Consider the following 24857-nt stretch of genomic DNA (forward strand, 5'->3'; position numbering starts at 1 on the left):
GAGCCAGCATGTTTCTCCCTTACTCCCTCTGGAGGGACTAAGGAAGCCAGCAACAGCCAGACATTGAGTACCAGCTGAATAGTAGCACTGTTCTGTGGGTTTTAGACCAGTATTTATTTGGGAGTATTATGACAGTTGCTGTCTTTAATTCTTTTTATATTAGACAAAAAATACTTTCCTGTAGTTGTTGTTCTGGAAAGATACATGTTGTGACAGATTACCACTGCATCACCTCCTCCTCTCAAAGCTGATGGTTTTGTAACCTTAGTCAGCACTTTTCAAATGACTTTATGCACATGGTGGGATTTCTTCACCTTTTGCTTAGAATCATATAATACCACGGTTGGAAGGGACCTCAGGAGGTCATCTAGTCCAACCCCCTGCTCAAAGCAGGACCAATCCCCAGACAGATTTTTGCCCCAGATCCCTAAATGGCCCCCTCAAGAATTGAGCTTACAACCCTAGGTTTAGTACGCCAATGCTCAAACCACTGAGCTATCCCTGTAGCCAACTGCTTAGAACTTTGAGCCTGGTGAGTCCCCACCTTGATCTCACCTGGCAGCTTATACCAAAGAGTGGTGATATGTCACAGTGTGTATCATCAGGAAGTAGCAAGCACAAGTGAGGAACTCCTTCAATGTATGGAGAATTTAACAGAGAGCTATTGTCATTATTCCTCCATAAATACTACTCTAATGACTTTAAAGACTGGGGGCCTGAATCTGCTCTCACTCACACTGATGCAAATTAGAAGTAATTCCATTTAAATTCCAGAGTAAAACTATGCAATAAATTCAGGCCTTGAGAATAACCTCATAATTTCCTCCAGCAGCTTCTCGTCTAATTTCAACCGATATTTCAAAGCTTTGTCTTCACTGGGTTTCAAATCAGGTTAATAAACAATATCTAAACTTTGTTTAATCATGGTTGCTGGTACATTTTGGCTGAATTAGAACCCAGTTTAAATAGCGATTCTTACCATGGTTCCTGGGTCAGGTCAGATGGGGCTTTAGACACTTGCACGACAGTAGAAAAACATGGGAACTGGAGGGTGGAGAGAGATTGATCTGTCTGTCTACTCAGCTCTGCAACAGCTCCTTATTGATTACTGAGTCAGATTCAAGACTTTGGCCCTGATCTTCGAAGCTTTAAATGGAAGCAGGCCCCATATACTGCTCATGATAGTTAGAACAATGGAACTTGGCAACCTCAAAAGTGAAACTAGAGAGCACTGGAGATGGCGCTTTCTTGGCAGCTTGCCCAGAAACCTGCAACTCATTCCCAGAACATATGAAATGACCGCAGCTTTCACCATTGAACAATATGCAGAATATTTCTCCAATCATCAGTGCACAGACACATGTATGCAATTGATATATATTCCCTTCCTCCTTTCTCAACTGGGTGAGAGAGAAACTGAAACCTTGTATGTTAGACTATATAAAATGCTCAGATACTGCAAGGATGAATAGAGAGATACTTAGCTGTTTTGCATAATAGTAGAGAGATGCTGCCTGCATTCTCCTGAGAATGGCTTTGTGGATTTACTTAGTCACCTTTCTTCCCTTGGAAATTCTGTTCTATAGTCCTGTAAATTAAACTTTGATCCAAAAGTAAATAAATAACACTTAGGGGAGTTATTCCCATGAAGTGAATGTAAACTTGTTAGTCAGCTACCAAAGTTTTATATGTAAGGGCATGGGACTTAAGAGCATGGCTCTCTAGAGGACACTGCCTGCAGAGAGCTCTAATTACAGGTGCAGACAGTAATTTCCATGTCTTGATCAGGAGCATATAATTGGTGAAAATGTCTCCCCAGCCTGCTGCCTTCCTGTTTATACAAATGTTTAATATTCTCTTCATGTTCCTTTAAAATTTCATCATTTAAATAATATAAAGTTATTCAGGAATGATGAGATGAGGATTGGGATTTGTATACAGAATAATTAAATGCTCAACCTCACACCCAGAAAGAAACTGTTTATTAATTAACCATAATAATCAGTTATTTTAATATAAAAAGCATGCCAATTTCCAGCAGTTCAAATTTCCGGAGCATCATCGTGTAAGTGACATGTAATGACTAACCTTTCTGACTTTATTTCAGAAGAAGACATAATGTTCCAGAAAATCAAAGGATTCTGGATCCAAAAAAAGGACCAATTAAAAAGACTGCAGGAGTGAAACAACTTCCAAAATTAAAGCACTGACTTAATATTCTTAACAAGAACTTCCAATCACTTTTATTCTTGTTTCTATATATTTAACTAAATGTTTCTGAAGAAAAATGAATATACCACATTAATTTAGGACACATTCCAATAGCAATAGCTACTCATGAAGATCTGTGCCTCCTGGCAGCTTCAGAGACTCCCTATTCTGAGGGAAAAGTAGCCCTCTGTAATCCTGTGGAATAGTTCATTGGGCAGTTCCTGGGTGCCCTCTTAATGCTGGTGAAGTCTGAGCCTTCCCGGCCTGATTGCCAGATGTAAAAACTGAATCAAGGAATCATAGGAATCAAGCTGGGTGACTCAGGGAATCACTTAAATGCCTTATGCTAGGCAGGTTCTTCCCCACTTTGACTCCACAGCCAGTCATTGAAAAAAATTTTAAGGGTTTGTTTTTAGAGCTCAGTGAGGGAGGAGAAGAAGAGAGGAGTGATGTGACCTGAAGAGTAACCCCACTACCTATACCAGAAGAAAAGAGTAATACCCCATTAGGAATAGCCACTTAGCACACAAGCTACTGGGGAAACTCCCTTGATTACTAGAGGATGGGAAAACAGATGGTTCTTTCTAGGAAGACAACCACAATTTTCAGATTCAGAAGGCTAGAAGGGACCACTGTGATCGTCTAGTTTGACCTGTATACCACAGGCCAGAGAACTTCCCCAGAATAATTCCTACAGCAAAGCATTCAATCTTGATTTAAAAATTGCTGGTGAGGGAGAATCCACCATAACTCTTGGTAACTTGTTCCAATGGCTAATTACTCTATGTTAAACATTTATGCCTTATTTCCTGTCTGAGATACTGCCTCCCCTTTGGCTGATTCTTTGCAAGCTGAGAGCCAATCAGGTTCTGGGTCAGATTCTCAGCAGTGGGCCGAGGACAGGGCACACCTATGGCATTAGGGAGGCACAGCTGGGTGGTGTAACAGTGGAGTCTCTTCTCTGCTGGCATGACAGAGAGGCAGCCAGGCCAAACTTGACTGATTCTGTGACCTGGTACATGGGGTTGCAAGACCACTCAAATTTGGCCTGCCCACTCCTTTGTCACACTAGCAGGGAAGGGGCTCCACTGTTATGCCACCCAACTCTGGTCAAGGGCTAAGCCGGGGGACCTGGGCCCCACTTTGTTGCACCCCTGGTTTCTTAACTCTCAGGTATCCCTTTAAAAAAAGCTCTGCCTGCTAGAGGCCAAGCTTGGAGTCAGTCTCATCCTCCCAGGGCTATGCAGCACAGTTCCTCTACCCTTAGGGCTGTGCTATGTTCCATGAACTGCCTGGCTTTGGCAGGGAAGACAGAGCAATTCTAGGCCTGACCTGTAAATGGCCATGCTAAAAGGGATGGCTTCTGCACTGCTAGTATTCACAGCCTTCAGTAGTTTGCATGGCTTGGAATTCCACTGCTGTTTTCAGCTGGGTAGGGCCCTTACTGTGTAATCCAAAGTTTCAATGTTTTGCGAATGTCCCCAAACAAATATTGTTATGTAAAGATTCTTCAGCGTGTACCTATTGTGAATGAAGGGTTCTATCTTAAAATCCTATGTATATTTCTTGTTTGCTGGTGTATGTATTTTAGTATATGAAATCTAAACTTACAAACTGATGTTTCCATCTAAGGCACAGAAACCCCCTTGGGAGCTGCCACCTAATGTGCAAAGACTACCCCTGCTCCTGTTTTCTCTGCCAGCTCAGGACTCCAGCACCCTGTCTTGCTGAGCCAGACACTCCAGTCTGCTCTAACAAAGACTCAGGGTCTGAATCACTTGCCCCAAAGCTGCAAGTTTACCCGAAAACAGCGTACAGTAGTGTGCTTGTCTTTAGCACTCAGATGCCCAACTCCCAATGGGGTCTAAACCCAAATAAATCCGTTTTACCCTGCATAAAGCTTATGCAGAGTAAACTCATAAATTGTTCGCCCTCTATAACACTGATAGAGAGATATGCACAGTTGTTTGCTCCCCCAGGTATTAATACATACTCTGAGTAAATTACTAAATAAAAAGTGATTTTATTAAATACAGACAGTAGGATTTAAGTGGTTCCAAGTAGTAACAGACAGAACAAAGTAAGTCACAAGCAAAATAAAATAAAATGCGCAAATCTATGCCTAATCAAACTGAATACAGATAATCTCACCCTCAGAGATGCTTCAGTAAGTTTTTCTCAGACTGGACACCTTCCAGGCCTGGGCACAATTCTTTCCCCTGGTACAGCTCTTGTTGCAGCTCACGTGATAGCTAGGGGATTCTTCATGATGGCTTCTCTCCCTCTCTGTTCTCTTCCACCCCTTTATATATCTTTTGCATAAGGCGGGAACCCTTTGTCCCTCTGGCTTTCCACCCCCTCCCCTCACTGGAAAAGCACCAGGTTAAAGATGGATTCCAGTTCAGGTGACATGATCACATGTCACTGCAAGACTTCATTACTCACTTGCCAGCACACACATATACAGGGAGACTCACAGGTAAACAGCCATCTGCAGACAATGGGAGTCATCAAGATTCCAAACCATCATTAATGGCCCACACTTTACATAATTACAATAGGCCCTCAGAGTTACATTTTATATTTCTAGTTTTAGATACAAGAGTGGTACATTTCTACAAATAGGATGATCACACTCAGTAGATTATGAGCTTTGTAATGATACCTTACAAGAGACCTTTTGCACAAAGCATATCCCATTTGCATTATAGTCACTTATTATCATTTTTTTTATAAAACTATCCCAGTTACATTATATTCACTTATTATCATGTTTTTATAAAACCATGTAGACTGCACAACGTCACAGTTATGTAAAGATTCTTCAGCGTGTACCTATTGTGAATGAAGGGTTCTATCTTAAAATCCTATGTATATTTCTTGTTTGCTGGTGTATGTATTTTAGTATATGAAATCTAAACTTACAAACTGATGTTTCCATCTAAGGCCCCAATCCTGCAAAGACTTCCAGTGTGCTTCAATGGGACTGCTCCCATGTATCATTGCAGATTTGGGGCCTAAATAGTACCATCCTTTTAAATTACTGCCCTGTAAATCACTGCTGAGGGATTATTTGAAGTATTTTGAATTATATCTTCAATCTTAAGCATGCAATTGTCGTTAAAAAATAAAATAAATAAATTAATGGAGATATCCCATCTCCTAGAACTGGAAGGGACCTTGAAAGGTCATCAAGTCCAGCCCCCTGCCTTCTCTAGCAGGACCAAGTACTGATTTTGCCCCAGATCCCTAAGTGGCCCCCTCAAGGATTGAGCTCACAACCCTGGGTTTAGCAGGCCAATGCTCAAACCACTGAGCTATCCCTAGTTTCTTTGCCAACAATATTTCAGTAATTGAACTTTGGCAGGCCCTTTTTTTTCTTTTTCTTTTTTTTTTTTTTTTAAACTGCAGAACAGTGAAGAGAATGTTTTGGTATTTAAAATTCAGCCTTCTCGGTTAGATTTAAAAAGCACTCTTCAGAATAAACCTGATTGATGGACTCCTTTTATTTTAAGAGCTTCTGTAGCTCTTCATGGTATTCATTAAAGCTTTTTGTCTCTTTAAGAGCAGTGCTAATAGCATAGTTTCTTATCACTGGCAGCATTAAAGTGAGGCTGCAATTAAACTCATACAGAAAGAACATGATGTCATAGCTAAAATGCAAGAAAACAAGAACTGTAATGATATACAGCATATTCATTATGGAAACACCATTTCCTCACCTAGATTGAGATTTATAAGATATTTATGCCGTTTCCATGATACAGCTGGTATGGTTCCTTAACAAGCAGACTGCTCTGTCGGACCCTTTTAGCCCCCAACAACAATTGAAAGCCTAGCACCGATGATTAGGTTAACATCATTCTGTTCCAGTTTTTCCATATGGAAAGTTTTCAGATTCTGATTGTTCTGGCATTTGTCATTAGTGAGAAAGGGGGAGGGGGGAGGGAAGAGTAACATAATGCTCCCATTAGCATAAAAGTTAAAGAACATCTGCTATAGTGAAGGTGATCCCATTCTTGGATACATTCAACAAAGGGGCATACTCTTTTGTCTGTATCAGGTGGCTGTCAGCATAGTCAATTGTGATCATTTTAATAGGCTTGAAGGAACTAGAACCTTGCACACTGATACAGGCGGAACAGCTGATAGTGATGACTCAGACATTCATAGCACAGATTTTTTTCACATGTACCATGTGACTGGTCCTCACTGAGGACATACATTGGAAGTTTTAAAGGTCAATCATTTATTTAGTTTTCTGCCTGTTCTGATGATGTGGAGGAGTAGCAGAGTAGAATATTGTATCAACCAGCCAGGGGAGGCGGAGGCTAAAAACAGAAACTAAATCTAACATAGCAGTTTTCAAGTATAAAAAGTTGTTACAAGGAGGAGGGAGAAAAATTGTTCTCCTTAACCTCCGAGGATAGGACAGGAAGTAATGGGCTTAAATTGCAGCAAGGGCAGTTTAGGTTGGACATTAGGAAAAACTTTGTAACTGTCAGGGTGGTTAAGCACTGGAATAAATTGCCTAGGGAGGTTGTGGAATCTCCATCATTGGAGATTTTTAAGAGCAGGTTAGACAAACACCTGTCAGGAATGGGCTAGATAGTACTTAGTCCTGCCATGAGTGCAGGGGAGTGGATTAGATGACCTCTTGAGGTCCCTTCCAGTCCGATGATTCTATGATTAAGCTGCTTATTTAAGCCTTAAAACATTGGGGTTTTAGCAGGTTCTTTCTTTATCTATAAACTGTGGTTTGAGAAATTGATAGATAAAAACACACACTTTACTCTCAGCAGAGATGCGTCTTTGAGTTTCCATTTCTTCTCCCAGCCTTTTCGGACCTAAGAGGGACTAGAAAAGAAAATATTCTTTCTGTGTAAAAAGAGGGGTCCTTTTATTTCTGGCTGCAAGTGTGTTGGGTTTTTTCTTTTTACTTGAATTTAACTCTTGTACTGTTATATTTTTTTAACAGCTTTCCCGTGCTATGGTGTTTTGTTTGTTGGCAGGGGGGAGGAGGGGCATTATTTTGGGGTTTTAAATTTTCTTGGTTTATTTTGTATGATTTATTCTTCCCATACTGTCCAACTCTTCTGTGTGGCTTTCCTTTCTAATATTTTTCTCTGGATTAAAATGGTTTTGCTCACATTTGCATTAATGAGTAGTATTTGTACTTGTATTGCATCTTTCATATGAGGATTTCAAGGCATTTAAACATTCATTAATTAATTCTTGCAATATACCCCATACTTCTCTATTATCCCTGTTTTACACATGGAAAACTGAAGCAGTGATTCAGGGCCCGTTTACACTAAGGATAAAACAAAAATACAGTCTGGTTTACAATACTATTGTGCACTGACGCAATTATGGTTCTATTTTGTGGTGTAACAAGCCTAAGGAGGGTTCCATCACTGTGGAATTTAAGCTTAGAGTTTAGCTAAAGCTTTGGACACTCCAAAGATGCAGAAGAGGCCACTGGATTCTGAATCTGATGCTATGATGAGAGAACGAGTTGAGCTGAGGGTACAGAGAAAGTCAGGATCAGAGTCCAAGGCTTGAACGTAGTTAAAGTTTTGTCTGCATTACACAGTGGAATTGGGTCCCCAAACAGGATTATTCGGATCCACTAACAGAAGGTAACCCAGGTAGTACCAAGCATCAAGTACCAAGTTAGATTTCCTGATTCCCTTAGCCCAGTATTACATAGGCCTGGTCTACACTAACCCCCAACTTCGAACTAAGGTACGCAACTTCAGCGACGTGAATAACGTAGCTGAAGTCGACATACCTTAGTTCGAACTTACTGCGGTTCAGACGCGGTCCACACGCGGCAGGCAGGCTCCCCGTCGACTCCGTGGTACTCCTCTCTGGAGTACCGAGCTGGAATACCGCAGTCGACGGCGAGCGCTTCCGGGATCGATTTATCGCGTCCAGACCAGACGCGATAAATCGAACCCGGAACTTCGATTCCCAGCCGCCGAACTATCGGCTGGGTGTAGACAAGGCCATAGAAGTAACTCCACTGGCTTCAGTGGAATGACTCTGATTAGCACCAGTGTACTGAGCACAGTCTCAGGCCCCCGGTCTTCCTCTTTTTAGCTTTATAAAGCTGTCATTGTCACTTCAGATTTCTGGAGGGGGTAGACAAAGGGGGTTTTTGGTAACACCTGCCCCTGGTTTTTAATTTGGGGTTTTTCTTAAAGCTGCAACTCTTGGAATCAGAAGCATAGGGTTAGAAGGGACTGCAAGGATCATCTAGTCTAACCCTCTGCCAAGATTCAGGATTTCTTGTGCCTAAATGATCCAAGACAGATGGCTATCCAGCCTCCTTTTGAAAACCTCTAGTGATGGAGATTCCATGACTTCCCTAGGCAGTCTGGTCCATTGTCCTACTGTTTTTACAGTTTGGAAGTTTTTCCTGAGATTTAATCTAAATCTGCTATGCTGTAGGTTAAACCTGTTGCCTCTTGCCCTGCCCTCTGTGGCAAGAGAGAAGACTTTTTTTTTCACTACAAAAGTTTTTTTTTCTCTCCTGCTGATAATAGCTCATCTTAATTATTTAGCCTCTTAGAGTTGGTAGGGCAACTTCCACCTTTTCATGTTCTCTGTATGTATATATATCTTCTTACTATGTGTTCCATTCTATGCATCTGATGAAGTGGGCTGTAGCCCACGAAAGCTTATGCTCAAATAAATTTGTTAGTCTCTAAGGTGCCACAAGTACTCCTGTTCTTTTTGCGGATACAGACTAACATGGCTGCTACTCTGAGACTTTTTCTCCATCTTTCTTATGGCAGCCTTTCAAGTATTTGAAGACCACTATCATATCCCCCCTTAATCACCTCTTTTCCAAATTAAACACCCAGTTCCTTCAGCCTTTGGTGGTATGGCTTGCATTCCAACCCTTTGATCATTTTTGTCACTCTCCTCTGGATCCTTTCCAGTTTCTCTACATCCTTTCTGTATAGCGGTGATGAAAATTGGAGTCGTGATTGTGAGAATCAAAGCTTTCAAAGTAGATAGCCTCATGGTTGCAGAGAAAAGCTTTACAACATGAACAAAAGGCTCAAACTCCAGAAGGCAAATAAACCAAGTTTATTAATTTTCAAATTATGATTTTATGGGGCCTGACTCATTTTTAGTGCTTTCTTGGCAACGCTGTATGCGTCTTCTATAACATAAAAAATATGAACATCATGGTGCATGAAAAGGGTTAGCTAGTGACTGGGGAACTGATTGTGTAATCAATTAACACTGCCACAGAATGCAGAATCCAGAGACCCTAGTTATAACTATATGCGTACTGAGGCTATTCTTAGCAACAGGCAAGATATTTAATTGGTTGTGGACTTAGTTTGAAGATGGGCTCACTGTACAAATCAGTAAAGAGATGCATGTGTCATTCCCTCCTACTTCCCCAATTTCTCCAAGGTCGTATCTACATTAGGAAAAATTAGATGTATAATTCATCCTGATGCAGCTCCATTGGCAGCAGCAATAGTGGAAGGTGCCATGTAGGTCTGACAACAGTGATGACAAGGCAGTAAAAATAAATAAATCAATCTATGCCTTGCCTACACTATAACTTCTATCAACATTGCCCCGAGCAGAGAACTATAGCTAAGGTGGTGTGCACACTGAAGTTTTCTGAAAGTCTCCCCGTGTTGCAATCTCATAAATGCAGCTGTGCTATAGCAAGAAACAAGGGGAATGCCAGAGTTTACTGGTATCTTTATCAGTGCTGTCTAAACACGCTCAGAATGGGCCTGGATAATATGGTGGTAAAAATGCTGGTGGCTAGCCTCTGCTAGCACTGGTGGTGTGATAGCGGTGGAAGATTTTCAGAAAGACCTCGGTGTAGACAAGACCTCAGTGTGCGGCATGTGTCATCTGGGACATTCTCTGCTCCGTGTCAACTTTGACAGCGGACAGTCAAGCTGAGGCCTGCTCTTCACTAGGGACCCGCCCAGTTTCAGCCATCATTGATCAACTAACTAGCCAAGGGCACCAGAACCTTTGCAGAAATTGGGGGACTGAGGCCAAAGTGCCCTCTTTTTCTCCGCAGCTGCCCTCTCTTTCTTCTGGTGCCGTAGCAGACCATGGTTGGCAAAAAGTGTAATTGCAGCACCACCCTGGCAAACTATTATTCTGCTGGGGGAAAAAAATCTGCAGGGGACATGAAATCTGCACTTATGTTCCTTTTGTTAAAAGCGGGAGGTGGGGGGAGGACATGGTCCCCTGGTTCCAGCACCAGTGCCACCAGCATAATTACAGGGGTGCAATTTGCAGCTCTCAAGGACAAGGCACAAATCTGCCATTTGAACTGGTATAAAACTTATCCTAGTTGGTAAACTACACTGGAGCAAATGGAGTGTTTTGCCTTGGTCCACTAGGGCTTTGCACTGATGGCTGAAATCTCCAGCACAGACCAGGCCGGAGAATCAAGTTACCCGAGGGTGGAAGGCACTAGGTGAAAGGAGACCACTCAGTCCCCTCTCCCAGTGGGACAAAAATCTGAGCTGAGCCTCCTGCTCCCCTGCTCTGTCTCACAGTCTGAGTCCAGACAGTGGCTGCTGAAGAAACATGAACCCCCTCAGTGCGGGGAGACTTGAGGTGAGCCAGCGAGACCCATCCTGCCCTCAGTGCAGAGACACCGAGTCTCTCAGCACGTGGAGATCCAGCACACCCTGGCCTGCCTTCTGTGACGTATATGGTGCTTGGAAAGATGAGGTCACCGCACTGAAAAGCTTATGCTCTGTTAGATAGAAACTAATAAGCTTCAGTTGGGAGAAAACAACAGTACAGAAACTGGAAGCTTAAACTGGAACATCTAAGCAGAAGAAGTAAATTCTAAGCATGGATTAGATCATCCAGTACAAGATCATCCATATAGTATATATTTCTAAAGCTGTGTCCAATCTTCTTTTGTTTTTAAATGTCCCACGCAATGTGGCATCCTTGGTTATACTGAGGATTTGTTTTGCAGGTTCTTGCAGGAAGCTTATCCTTACAGCCTAAATGTTTGTGTCTGGTTTGGTGGTGGTCGTTTGTTTTTAATCCTACTTCTCCAGTTATAACTCCCATACCACAATGCATTCCTCTGTATCCATGTGTTCATAATCTTTCAAATAATTTGATTGGGGTCTTGTTTGGAACTTCTAAACCTGTTGCCACACTAACAAAATTGTGTATGTGGGAAGGGTTAATGTTTCTACAACCATCCCTGCCCTTAACATCTGCATTTGGAGATGTGTAAAATGCACTACAGCCTTCTCTGACACTAAATGTCTGACGTCTATGGGATTTGGCAAACCAGAGTCCAAAAATTGCTCTGAAACAGAGGTCATCAGCTGTCACCAATCCTGTCAGATCTGTTCTGGTGGATAACGCTGACATGAATAACAACTCACTAAAATGCAGAAGTGATTTACTTTAAGCACTTTAGCACCTGCTGTTACTAATTACGGGATTACCATGCTCCAGGTTGTAGCATGGGGAGTACTGTCTACACGCTACCTTTCAGTGGTGGGTTCCCTTAGCTATTCTTTCTCCTTTCTGACCTGTCAATCCCTTAATTTTTAAGATTTTACTTTTGAGTTGAAGCTTCTAACTTCGGATATGGGATAGGAAATGGAATAATTAGTAGAAAGGCAGAAATTATAGCAATCTACATGTTTAGCATCCACATTGACTGCAGATTTAGATTTCAAATAGTTAATGCAATCGATAAAAGCCTTTTTTCAGACACTGATTTATTTTATTATACAGAGTCATAATTAGCACTGTGATGGGATCCCCCTGGGGTGCCACCTGGAACTGGGGTACCACTGAGCCCTCCTGACCCGCCAGCCTAGGCTACCTTTTCATTGTACTGCTGTGACAAGCTGCCAAGCCCTCTCCAGGCTCTAGCCTGCACTTTCGCCAGCACACATTCAGGTAGGGACACACCCAGCTGTAGTTACATGCGGACACTGTGACCAGCTCCTGCATGGGAAGGCTAGGGAACTTCCCAGCTAAGGAACTTCCCAGCTACTCAGGAACCCACCCCTTCTGGAGTGTAAACCCAAGATGATACCGTCTTGCGCTGCACAAGGAACTGTACAGTGTAAGCTCATGAAATTCGCCCCCTCCCTCAATGTGGAGAGGAATACACAACAGCTTTCTGCCCCACACACAGGGGTATAGACAAAGCAAAAACAAGTTTATTAACTACAAAAGATAGATTTTAAGTGATTATAAGGGATAGCAAAGAGATCAAAGCAGATTACCTAGCAAATAAACAAAAATGCAAATTAAACTTAATATACTAAAGAGATTGGATATGAATAGCAGATCCTCACCCTAAGTGATGACACAAGCAGGCTGCAGATTCTTAAGGGAAAAGGTGCACTTGTTTACAGCTTAGAATCCCCAGGTATTCCATTCACAGGCTAAAAATTCCTTCCTCCAATTCAGTCCTTGTTCCTCCGGTGTTTCTAGGAGTCTCTTTGGGTGGAGAGTCAGTGAAGAACCTTAATGTCATTCCCCTGCCTCATATAGCTTTTGCACAGGGTGGGAACCCTCTGTTTCAAAGCTTGGTCATGCCAGTCAGTGGAAAAATACTGATATCCCAAGATGGAGTCCAGAACCGGTGACCTGGTCACATGTCCCTGTAGTGTCACAGAAGCCATTACTCGAGGCTGTTTATAGCATCCTTAGGAAAGCTCCCCAGGTGGTAGATAAGCTTCTCCTAAGGCTATTGTTCTCTCTAATGGCTCATTAACTTGAATGGGCACTTCCCAGACAGCCATCTAGACTGAGAGCCTTTTGCCTAGTGGATGTTGCCAAGGAATAGCTACATGTGAAATAGATACATAGCCAATATTCATAACTTCAGATACAAAAATGATACATGCATACAAATAGGATAAGCATATTCAGCAAATCATACCCTTTCCAATGACATCTCACATGACTTATCTTGCATAAAATACATCATAACTGTCATAATTATATCACTTTGAAGATTATGGGATGCAGTATAACAAGCATGTCCTGAAAAAGTTGTAAAAGAAGGTAGAGATGGAAAAGATGTTATGTCCTTTAGCGCGTGGCCTTGCTAATGAAGAATTTTTTCCTGTGTTCCATTCCACAATGCTTCGATTGCAAAAATGGGGTTCCACCACTTCTCTTAGGAGGCTGTTCCACATGTCTCGCTATAAAATTGGTTTTGTGCTGATCAAGACAATCCTTTTTTTCCCTAGCTTCATTCCATTACTGCAATACCCCTTTGTGCCCTAACCAATTTCCATCTCTCCTTAATATTTTACAGTTTTATGGTACTTAACCCATTTTATTTAAACTCTTTTTGCTTCTTATGTTACTTAAAAGTCTGAGCCTTAGGAAGATTTAATGGCATGTCTCTGAGTTTGAGCACTGACCTTGTGACTCCTCAGTACCTCCTGGCCAAATATGTACAGGAGCCTGTAGCACCTCTTTTTTTTTTTTTTTCAAGAGCTCTGTGCTCATCCAAGCATCATTTATGATGATGCCCACTGTGTCCTAAGTGCTTATTAGATAGGAAAGAAGGAAAGGCGGCTGCCCCAAAGAGCTTGCTTTGGAATTGCTGCAGAGGAAGGAAAGCTGGGAAATGGAAAGGAAAACCTCCTAAGAAGTAAAAGAACAGAAAGAACCTCAATTTCTTTCCAGCCAAGGTTGTTTGACAGAAAATCCTTCTGTGGAAAGTGGAAACAAAAATTGAAAATAGATTTTTATTTTTTTTAGACCGTGTCTACATTAAAGCTATAAATGGTTTACTCCAACCCAATTACAACATGGTCAAAATGTGGCCGGGATTTACCCACTCTAAACTTTTTGATTATGTTATAACAAAGTCACTCAATTATTCCTGTTCAAACCTATGTAAGATAATGGGTTTGCACATATGTATTTGGGGCAAGATCTGGCCTACAGAATCTTTGTCTTGAAGTTTTGGGGGAAGAGTAATGCATTTTACAGGAACACTTTTGTTCGTTCTGGAGAAATTGAGACAGATTCCAATAAGTTGTCCTATAGAACAGTATCTGCAAAGGTTTCCTTAAGCAATACATTTTTCAGGACTATTTTAAGTCAAAAACTGTTGGAGGCAAAGAATAAATTTCTGCTTTTGACTTGTTTAGGGAGAATTTATTGTGACGGGATCCCCAGGGTACAACCTGGACTGGGGTACTACTGTGCCCTCTTAACTCTCCACCCTGTGCTATCTCTCACAATGCTTTTCTAGTGACAAGCAGCAAACCCCTCTGGGCGCTGTTATCACTCAGCACAACAGCATGTGGAGCCCCACACCCAGCTAGATTGCATGAATGCTCCCAGAGCCACTCATGAATCACACAGAGGCACCAGCCAATTCTCCCAAGCCCCCAGCCTTGCATCTGCCTGACCACTGTAAGTGTATTACCCAGTCCACCCCTCCCTCAATGTGGAGAGGACATACACAAGCCTTTGTAACCTGAGCTGAGATTTCCCAACATTTCAACCAAACCGCACAGTTTTAGGTAAAATATAAAAGAGATTTATTAACTCCAGAAAGCTAGATTTTCAGTTATGATAAGTGGGAGGCAGAAAAAGGTCAGAGATAGTTACCAAAGAAAATAAAAGGTAAGTGCAATCTTAAACCTTATTACACTAGGCCAGGGGTGGGCAAACTTTTTGGGCCGAGGGCCACATCTGGGTAGGGAAATTGTATGCAGGGCCGGTTGGAGTGTGAGAGGGGGTGCGGTGTGCAGGAAGGAGCTCAGGGCAAGGGATTGGGGCAGAGGAGGGGTGCAGGATATATGAGGGGGCTCAGGGAAGGGGGTTGGGGTGCAGGAGGGGTGTGGAGTGCAGGAGGGGGCTCAGGGCAGGGGTGCAGGAGGGGTGCAGACTGCAGGAAGGGGCTCAGGGCAGGGGGTTGGAGTGCAGGAGGGGTGCAGGGTGCAGCAGGGGGCTCAGGGCAGGGGGTTGGGGTGCACAGGGGTGCAGGGTGCAGCAGGGAGCTCAAGGCAGGGGGTTGGGGTGCAGAAGGGGTGTGGGGTGTACAAGGGGGCTCAGGGCAAGGGATTGGGGCAGAGGAGAGGTACGGGGTGCATGAGGGGGCTCAGGACAGGGGGTGGGGTAAAGGAGGGGTGCGGGGTATCCGAGGGGGCTCAGGGCAGGGGGTTGGGGTGCAGGAGGAGTGTGAGGCACAGGCAGGGGGCTTAGGGCAGGGAGTTGGGGTGTGGGGTACAGGAGGGGTTCGGGCTCTGGCCTGGCGCCGCTTACCTAAAGCGGCTCCGGGGTGGCAGCGGTGCACACCGGGGCCAGGGAAGGCTCCCTGCATGCCTGCCCTGTCCCTGGCCCCACGCCGCTCCCGGAAGGGCTCTGTGTGTGCTGCCCTTGCCACGCCTCCAGGTACTTCCCCCGAACCTCCCATTGGCTGCGGTTCCCCGTTCCCGGCCAATGGGAGCTGCAGGGGGCGGTGCCTGGAAGCAAGAGCAACGCATGGAGCCCTCTGCCCCCCCACCCGGGGGCCACAGGGATGTGGTGCCGTCAGTGCCATGGGCCGGATCCAAAGCCCTGAGGGGCCGGATCTGGCCCGCAGACCGTAGTTTGCCCACCCCTGCACTAGGCAGTATATGGATCAAGCAGTTTTCTCACCTCACTCTCACCCTGTCTGTGTCTGAGAAGAAAATCACAGTTTCCATTTGGAGATGTTTGTTGTGTGCCTTTGTGGTTTTATTGACATGTGACATTAAGACTGAACTACTGCCCAATCAGCAAAAGAGAAGTTCCATAATCCTCTGCTACCCTGGAGTATTTCAATGATCTATAGCCTTTCTTGCTGTCTGTAGCCTTGTAAATGGGGAGCTCTATATGAAGTAGAAATGAACCATTAGTGTTATGGAGACATAGTGCAGTGACATTAATGGTTTGTTTCTGTTTCATTGTTTTGATGTTTGACAATAGAAGAATCTTATCCTAACACTTGTATAAAATAGGTTTCCCCTGATACCTCTTTATATTAACATTGAAATAGAAAAACATTGAAGGAGAGAGAAAGCATTCAGAATTAAGTGAAATCAAAAGGCCTTTTCACTGAGAAATGTCAAATATAGAAGAAGGGGCCTGAATAACCTATTAACTATTTGCAATTTGGAGAAAATAACTATTCCAATATGTATGCCTCCAGGAATAGTCCTGTTTGCATGTTATTTCTGCCTTTCTATTTATTATTACGTGTATAGAGAACCGAAAGTGTTCAGAGCACTTTAGGAACATGTAAAGGAGTATAAAGACAAAATGTACAAAGTGCTTTGACTCCGGCTATGTCTGTAGAGTGTGTGTGTGTGTGTGTGTTCATGCCCAGCAGAAAATTACAAAATTATGTAAGCTGGTCTTAAATAGACTAGGTCTTTAAACTCTAATGCAAAAAAATATTAAAGGACCTCAGGCTGCCATTTATACAATGGTGATCAATGGAAACATTCTGCACTAAAGTCAATTAGAAAAGCCGGCAACTCTTGAAGGTTTTCATGCAGCAAGACTCAATGTGTACAGAAATAATGCTACTTTTTCCCTAAATTTCATATTGTTTTAATGTAAGCCATTTCTTTTTCTACAGATGCTTTTTCTACAGTGCAGTGGTCTGATGCTAAAGCTACTGCAGGTATATGGTTCTTAGGTGGCAGAAACACATAAATAGAAAGCACAGAGGTCATCCCTTGAAAGCTGACTGCTTTACTTATTTACTCATTTTCTACATTCAGAGCAAAATTAGAGGAAACTTGCCATACAAAAAAATTCAGCTTCTACGGTGTAAAGTCAGAGCTGGTGGCTAAAGGAATATTGGAAATGCAACAGGTATCTGGCACAAAATGATTGCTATTTGGGGATTATAAATAAATATTTAAAAAGAGAATACTAGTCAGGTTTTGTTAGAATCTGTGCAAAAGACTTCTAACTAAATCTTTTGATACAAAGTCTTTTAATGACTATAACTTTTAGTGGCCATTACCATAACAGTTTCCCTGTTTGGCTTTTGTTGTTGTTTTGTTTTTCAGGTGAAAATAGCCATCTTATTAGTTGGAGGAGATGCTGCTGTTGAGAGTACAGTAGAGATTATAGAGGAATTATTTCTGTTGCCATCATGATTAGCAGTATTGATGATGCAGCAGTTTTCTTGGATGAGTACACGTTCAGGGTGGTCTTTCTAAAGATGAATTCTTTACCAACTGCAGAGGAATAGGAAGCTGTCGGGCTAATTAAGTAAAAACAAAATCCTCTAAAATTCTTGTAACTTTATTCTAAAGGTGTAATATCTGTAACTCACTGAAAGCTTTTATATAGGCTTTTATTTTCTTCTGGACTTAGTTATTCAGGCTGCTACCTATAGAATTGTACCAACTTTCTTTTGCTTTATGTGCATCTTGCACTCTCCCTGCACTCTGCACTATATTCTTTTGAACAGGGATGTTGGAAAAACTTTTTTTTAAAGGTGTTAGGTAGAGTGATTCAGCTGAAAAATTGTCTCTTTAAAATACACTCAATTAGTCATATTAAGTCCTTAGGTTGCTAAGTAGATTTACTTGAGCTCGCCATCCTGTGTGACTGATAGTATTGCATGAGTGTACCCAGCATGCTGTGATGATTACAGCAATGTCTGGTCTGCTGGGATGGGGCAAAAACTTCCCAGTAGAGGAAATGGTCATGATCTACTTTCTTATGAGTTGAGCCACTTTATCAAGTTACTGTTGACACAGCCTGTCCTAATCTACACTGATTGCTGAGTTGGTGTCAGCATTTTGGATCATCCTGTAACTCAGATGTCATAATGGTTCAGACATGGTAAATATTTTTGTGGACAGGGCCTATAGATAGAAGATAATGTTTTCACCTCTCAGCTCACAGAGAGCTGAGAAGCGATGAAAACATTATCTTCTATCTATAGGCCTTGTCCACACAAATATTTACCATGTCTGAACCATTATGACATCTGAGTTATGGTCATACTTATCTCTCCTCTAAAATGACTTTTAATTACTATGTTGATTCTGAATAGATGGTTTTGATGCAAGGACACCGAACTGGGACTTCGGAAGATGAGATTGTCATGATCAGTTTCTCATCTGTCAAACAGATAAAACACCTAAAACATTTAAGAAATGTAATCCTCACAATGCCCATATGAAGTATGGGGTTATGGCATTCCAAGGCTTATATTTTTTTAATGTTTTAGAGGGTTTGGGTCCTTCACTGATGAGCACCATAGGTTCTACCTGTGAATGAGCCAGTGCCCCAAAAGGATGGAGCAGACAGGTGGAATGGATGGCACAAATGGCATGTGCTTGTATTCAGTACATGCCTTCAGATCACATTAATTGAATGAATGAATTTGGTGGTTGGATCAGCAGACTACAGGAGTTGAAATATTAACCATGTTGCTTTCGAGCTAAGAGACTGTAAGCTTTTCAGGGCAGAGACCATACATGTCTCCAGGGCCCTGTTGCACTGATCTTGACTCGGGCCTCGTGATGCTCTCTTATTGCTAATGATACTTTCAGTTTCATAAAGACATAAAGTAATGTTGACAGGCTAATCAATGTTGTCCACTCTTCCTGCTTGGAGGCAGGACACAATGCTGTCCTCTCTGGACAACCCTTCCTTTGGGTTAAGTGAACCTAATTATTTGAAACCCCAAGAGCAATGAGGTGGGGGAATTCTCCTTCACTGGATCACCACAAAGTGTCCATTTTCATAAATGGCTTCAACCCAGTCACCTTCCAGCTTGGGATTTGGATGAGAAGAGGGAGCCATTCTCACTCCGCTTTTCCTTAGAACCTATCCTATGCCACGGTCCAAAGCAACCCAAATATCTCCGGCTATGAAAATAGGAGAAAAACAACATAAAAAAGGCAATGTGTGTGGATGAGGTGCTCTTGTTTCGCATAAAGTTCGCCTCATTGGTACTTGCTCTTTTTGAAGTGTCATAGCTGTCATGGATGAGTAGCTGGATTTAAAATCAACATTGTGGGTTGACAAGCTCATGGTAAATTCAAGATTTGCTGATTAAATTGGCCCAATGCCTCCTAAAGCAGCTAGGTATAAATATTGCACCAAAAATCTTACAGCAATTTGAAGCAAATTACTGACAGTCTAAAACTAGCTTCAAAATGTATTGGATTGTGATTGCCATCTAGTCAGCAGGCTTGTGTGAACAGTTGTAGCAGGGATGGTGGCACTACTGCCTCTTTTTATGTAGCTGAAATAGTTCTACTATAAATTAAAAACACTTAAACTCATGATCATTTTGTTTAATTCATTATTTGGCAAAACAAGCACCAAAGATGAGTTAGAACAGCCTTTGTGGCTCATAGAGGAAAGGAAACTTTGGTACTTAAAACATTTTTTCACTGCAGTACAATACAGAAAGTACCAATTTATACTAAAAAAGTGGGATTTAGTCTACTAGAGTACGAGTTAGTGAGTCTTGCAGAGCTCAATTGAAGGCAGATCAGGCATCATGCACTGCCTTTCTCTCAATACACCAGTACATGGGTTTTTTTTTAATGTTAGGATCATTAAGCCAACTTGACACCTAAAAGTATAACAAAATTATTCAGAGGAAAAAAGGTTTGGTTCCCAGAGGATGTTTACCAAAATGCCTGTCTCTGTTTTTCAATATTTGCAGATTAGACATTGGCAGTGTCAATAGCAGCAATATATTAAAAACAAAAAGACCTTAGAATATACATCCAAGTAGAGGGGAATATATTAGTCTCCAGTTTATACAGTATACGCCCCCGTATATACAATCTACAGGAACTGTATAGTATTACAAAAAGACCCAAAGTATTTTGGCAGATGGAAAACAGATCATGATACTAATTTTATGATGAGCTTGTCACATGGAAATTCAGTCTAAATAAAAAGTTCCGTTTCTAATCAGGTAAAATGAATCTGAGTTTTGAAAAAAAATTATTGTACATACTCCAGGATTCAGGCTATAAATTCTACATAGTCCTTTATATTGGAGAATGAAGGGAGAGAAGGTGGTGGTTGGGTCTGAATGTATGGGTTCTAGCAAATGGTCCAAGCACTAACAAAATCCATTTACCCTTAGTTCAACTTGCCTATCTTCCATCTCCCCCAAAAATTCTGTTCCCACCCCCCAAAATAATCCACTTAATTTGACCACTAATTTGATGTGAGTGCATATAGTCATGTCATATAGTCATGTCAAAAATCATACAGCTTCAGGTATGGACGGTATATGAAGATTTCCCTCTGGAATCTAGAATATTATGGCAATGGAGAGACTGCATCCATATTGGAAGAAAATATTACAGCTTCTTGAACAAGTGGTCACCATTTCATGAATGATTCAAAAATTGAAATTTGAGAATACTAGGCCACAAGCCTTTAGATGTTTAGCTCTTGCTAACCTCCAGAGCATAGAATAATTCCAAAAATAGTGCATATATACCATACTTCATATAATGCAGTCACTTCTAGAATACAGGTAAATTGTATTCATTGACCTTTGTGTAGCAGTTTTTGCCGATCAATATAATGATTCTGATTCATTTGAGGAAAAAAGATATTTTACATTTGAGCTGTTATTTCTTTTAAACTGTAAGTTGAAAATGGAATTATTAAAAAAAGTACCCTGAAAATGTGTCACTTGCTTAGACCTTCTTCGGAAACAAAGATTGAGTGAATACTTGTAACTTATTGGAATGACACATAGCTGTTCACAATTCTTTACAAATGTATGAAGGGTAAAAAAGGGGGACATAAATGTTCTTAACCTGTTCTGCAGTATGATCTTTCCATACTATCATTCATCTGGCTAAAAAGCCCATCAGTTTATATGGCAAAATGATAAATGTCATCCTTTTTCAAAATGGAATGTTAAATAGCCAGGTGTATGTCACGCATGGATTTTATTAAATTTGATAGAGTTAAAGGCCAGCATCCAATTTCACCTAGTTAGCCCTGGATTGAGCACAATAATTTGTTTGGCTAACGCATATTTTATGGAAAGGCATCCAGTCTTGAGATGAAGATTCCAAGAGATTGAGAATCCATCACTTTCTTTGATAGTTTGCGCCTATGGGTAATTGCCCTTTGTGTTAAACTTGTGCCTTATTTGTAATTTAAATTATTACTGTCTGAAAGCTGGTTCCTGTTATGTCTTTCTCCACTAGATTAGAGCATTAGAGTACCTGGTATTATCTCCCCATGAAAGTACTCAGACATTGTAATCAAGTCACCTCTCGGTCTTCTTTTTACTAAGGTAAGCACATCTCAAATCAGTTTTGCGGCTTTCTTTTGCATCCTCTCTAATTTTTAAAATCTGGACACAGTATTCCAATGTCTTTCTCACTAATGCTGTATACTCAGGTAAAATCACCTCCTAGTCCTACTCCTCAGTTATACATCTCAGGATTGCATTAGCTGTTTTTGCCACAGTATCATACAGCTGAGTTGCTTGTCCACTATGACCGCTAAATCCTTTTTAGAGTCACTGCTTTCCAAGATACATCCACCGTTGTGTAGGTATAACCTGCATTCCTTGTTGCTAGATGTATAACGCCTCCACCCCTCAATTGGTGGAATCCCAGATGTTACAAGCTACGCGAAGAACGGCATTCACCGGAACGTCTTGCGGCATTCTGGCAATATGTCCGTAAACTTCTGCATTACGAATGAAGTCATTCCACTTTATGCCCAATATATGACGTTGGCATTTTGTGTGGAAAGCCTCCAGCTTTGCCCAGTCTAAGCGTGTTTTGCAACCATACAGCAGTACAGAGAGGATACAGCTCGAATAGCTCCTGAACTTGGTTGTCGTGCCGAGATAATGTTGATTCCATATTCATCGTACATGACCCATGGCAGATGCTGCAATGCCAATCCCATGAAGAACCACCGTATGAGAGTTGGAGGAACTGGTGAGTACAGAATCCAAATAGCAAAAGCTGGATATTTGTCAGGGCTCTGTACAAGAAGAACATCATCAGCACAGTCAAGACCTGAGAGCTAGAAATCTCTGATCTTAATGCCTATGGACCTGACGGAATGCTGCATTATGAAATCTATTGCCCAACAAAAGAGTGCAGGGGGCCAAGACGCAGCCCTGTGTGACATTAGATACTGATTTAAAAGGTGCCAACATCCAATTCCCCAAAAGTACACGGGCAGTGGTTCCATTATGCAGCTCGCTAATCAAGTTCAGCACAGTGATTGGAACACCTACACCCTTTAAGGCCTTCCATAGTGCAACTCAGTCAACTGAATCAAACACAGCCTTAAGATCGACAAAAGCTACAGAGGGACTTCTTGAACTCCTGGTGTATCTGCAACAACAAGCAGAGGGCAAAATGGCATCTAATGTGGACCTGTTCATCGTAAAGCCTGACAGTTGGGGGCGATGCTTCCTATGTAACGGGCTCCAAACACACCATCAGAACATGTGCAAACACCTTCCCTGGCTGGACAACAAGGTGATCAGCCTGTAGCTCTTACATTCGCAGTGCAGTGCCCTTATAAAATGAGATCACAATATCGTCCTTCCAGGCGGTTGGTAAGGTTCCAGTTCTCCATACCAGGTGAAAGATGCCAGAAGTGATTTCACCACAGGGTCAAAAGTGCATTTTAGCAGCTCCAGGGGGGATGCCATCAGCACCGGTTGTGCTTCTGTTTTTCAATTTGCAAATGGTGTGCTTTGTTTCATCCAGCATTGATGCGTCAGTACAAGTGTCTGGGTCCGGAACCTCAGTGGCTGCCAAATCATCCAACTCTGGGCAAGCAGCGGCTAGAGAGTGGTTCAGGACTTTGTGATAATGTTGCACCCAGCATGAGAGGATGTCATCATCCGATTTACCTGGACGGCCTTGGCAGTCGTTCAGGATGCTGTTTGTAGCAACTACCTCTTGACCGCTGAGGTTGCGGATCACACAGAATGCCAGTTTTAAATCTCCCCTGGCTAAACCAAGTTCAACTTCATATGCCACAGTGACACTCTGACACCCCAATATTCACCACTGTCATGTAATTATGATATGTTTTGTACAAAGTATGTCTTGTGAGCTGTCCTTCTGATCTGCTAGACAGTAATATCTCGTTGGACTGTATGTGCTATTGCCCTATGTGAAGTTAGGAAGTTTGGCTATGTATGTGTTACTGAAACATGTAGTGAGTTGAAAACACCCACAAGCAGCCTTTCGGGTAGGACAGTAAAAAGGCCAAACAATGTTAATGACTTATTGAGGAAATGCACACAAGCACAAGGAACTGTGTACAATAGAAACTTCTCAGAGATAGCACTACACAATGGTAATTGTTTGACCCAGGTCACAGCAAAAGAGCTTTCCAGCAAGTGGAGAGAAGATATAAAAGGGGGGAAATGACATACTGAGGGGTGCTAACTCTTCTGCAACAACACATCCGTGGAAAGACCTGAGGGGCAAGGACTGAACTGTGGGAAGTGATGGTCCCAGGCTAGAAGGATCTTTAGAGTGTGTATGAAAACCTGGGAAAGCCAAGGCAACTTGTGCCTTAAGAATCTGCCAGCCTGTTTATCACTCAGGGTGAGAATTTGCTAATTTATATCCTACCTGTCTAGTGTGTTAAGCTCAGTTCGTGGTTTTTGTTTATTTACTAAGGTGATCTGCTTTTATCTGTTTGCTATCCCTTATTATCATTTAAAATTCATCTTTTATAATTAATAAACGTGTTTTGTTTTCTAAAACCCAGTTTGTGCAATTCATAACTCAGGGGGTGGGAAGCTGTGCATATCTCTGTCCAAACTGAGGAAGAGGGTGAATTTCAATTAGCTTATGCTGTACAGTTCTCTGTGCAGTGCAAGACAATACAATTTTGGGTATGTGCAAAGGAGTGCTGGGCAATCCCCTAGCTGAGTCCTCCCACAGAGAGCTGATCACAGACTCTGTGTGATTCTACAGTTGGGCGTGTCCCTACCCATGTGTGTACTGGAAAGGGGATTGAGAGCCTGTCATAGGAGCGCAGAGTAAGGGAAACCCAGGCTGGTGGGACAGGTGGGTTCAGTGATATTCAAGTTCCAAGTGGCACCCCAGGCAGAACCTGTCACAGCCTCGTGATCGCAAAGTGCCAGGACATTGAACTTTCATTTCAGCTGATTACGAGTGAGTTTATCACCACGCTAGCAGGCTGTGGCCTCAAATTTAATTGCCTGGAAGGCCTCTTCTAATAGCCATAGTCGATGTGCTGGGCGCCTATAACCAATCGTCAGCTTGGCAGATTGACAGAGGATGGAGGTGAACAGAGACCAGGCAACCAAATTGAGTGAAGCACAAAAAACAAACAAACAAAAGGTAAAAAGTACTTGAACACTGAAACTGAGAGAAAGCAAATAGAAAATGGTGATTACAACTGGTAAGGAAATCTTGACATTTTAAATGCTTAATTTGACAGCATCCTTTAAAGTAAAAAGTTACAATTTATGGATTAAAATTTACTTATTCAGGTCCCAATCTTACAAGCTTCTCTGTGTGGGTGCAAGGTTCCACCCACTCATAACAGCTTGCAGAATGAGACCCTTAGCTGGAGAAGTATTTAGCAGACTTTACTTATATATCTGTCAACACCCACATATGCCT

General features: G+C 42.1%; 1 protein-coding gene across 1 annotated transcript in view; it reads left to right on the forward strand.

The window, feature by feature from the left end:
• Nucleotides 1–2245, forward strand: part of CCDC169 (coiled-coil domain containing 169) — a 46496-nt gene extending 44251 nt beyond the window's left edge. The window contains exon 8 of the mRNA XM_065423533.1: nt 2108–2245. Coding sequence (XP_065279605.1) covers nt 2108–2210 — 103 coding nt within the window. The 3' untranslated portion in view covers nt 2211–2245. The remainder of the gene's footprint in view (nt 1–2107) is intronic.
• Nucleotides 2246–24857: the final 22612 nt, after the last annotated feature.

This window comes from Emys orbicularis, chromosome 1 (assembly GCF_028017835.1).
Source record: "Emys orbicularis isolate rEmyOrb1 chromosome 1, rEmyOrb1.hap1, whole genome shotgun sequence".
In the NCBI taxonomy this organism is placed as follows: domain Eukaryota; kingdom Metazoa; phylum Chordata; order Testudines; family Emydidae; genus Emys; species Emys orbicularis.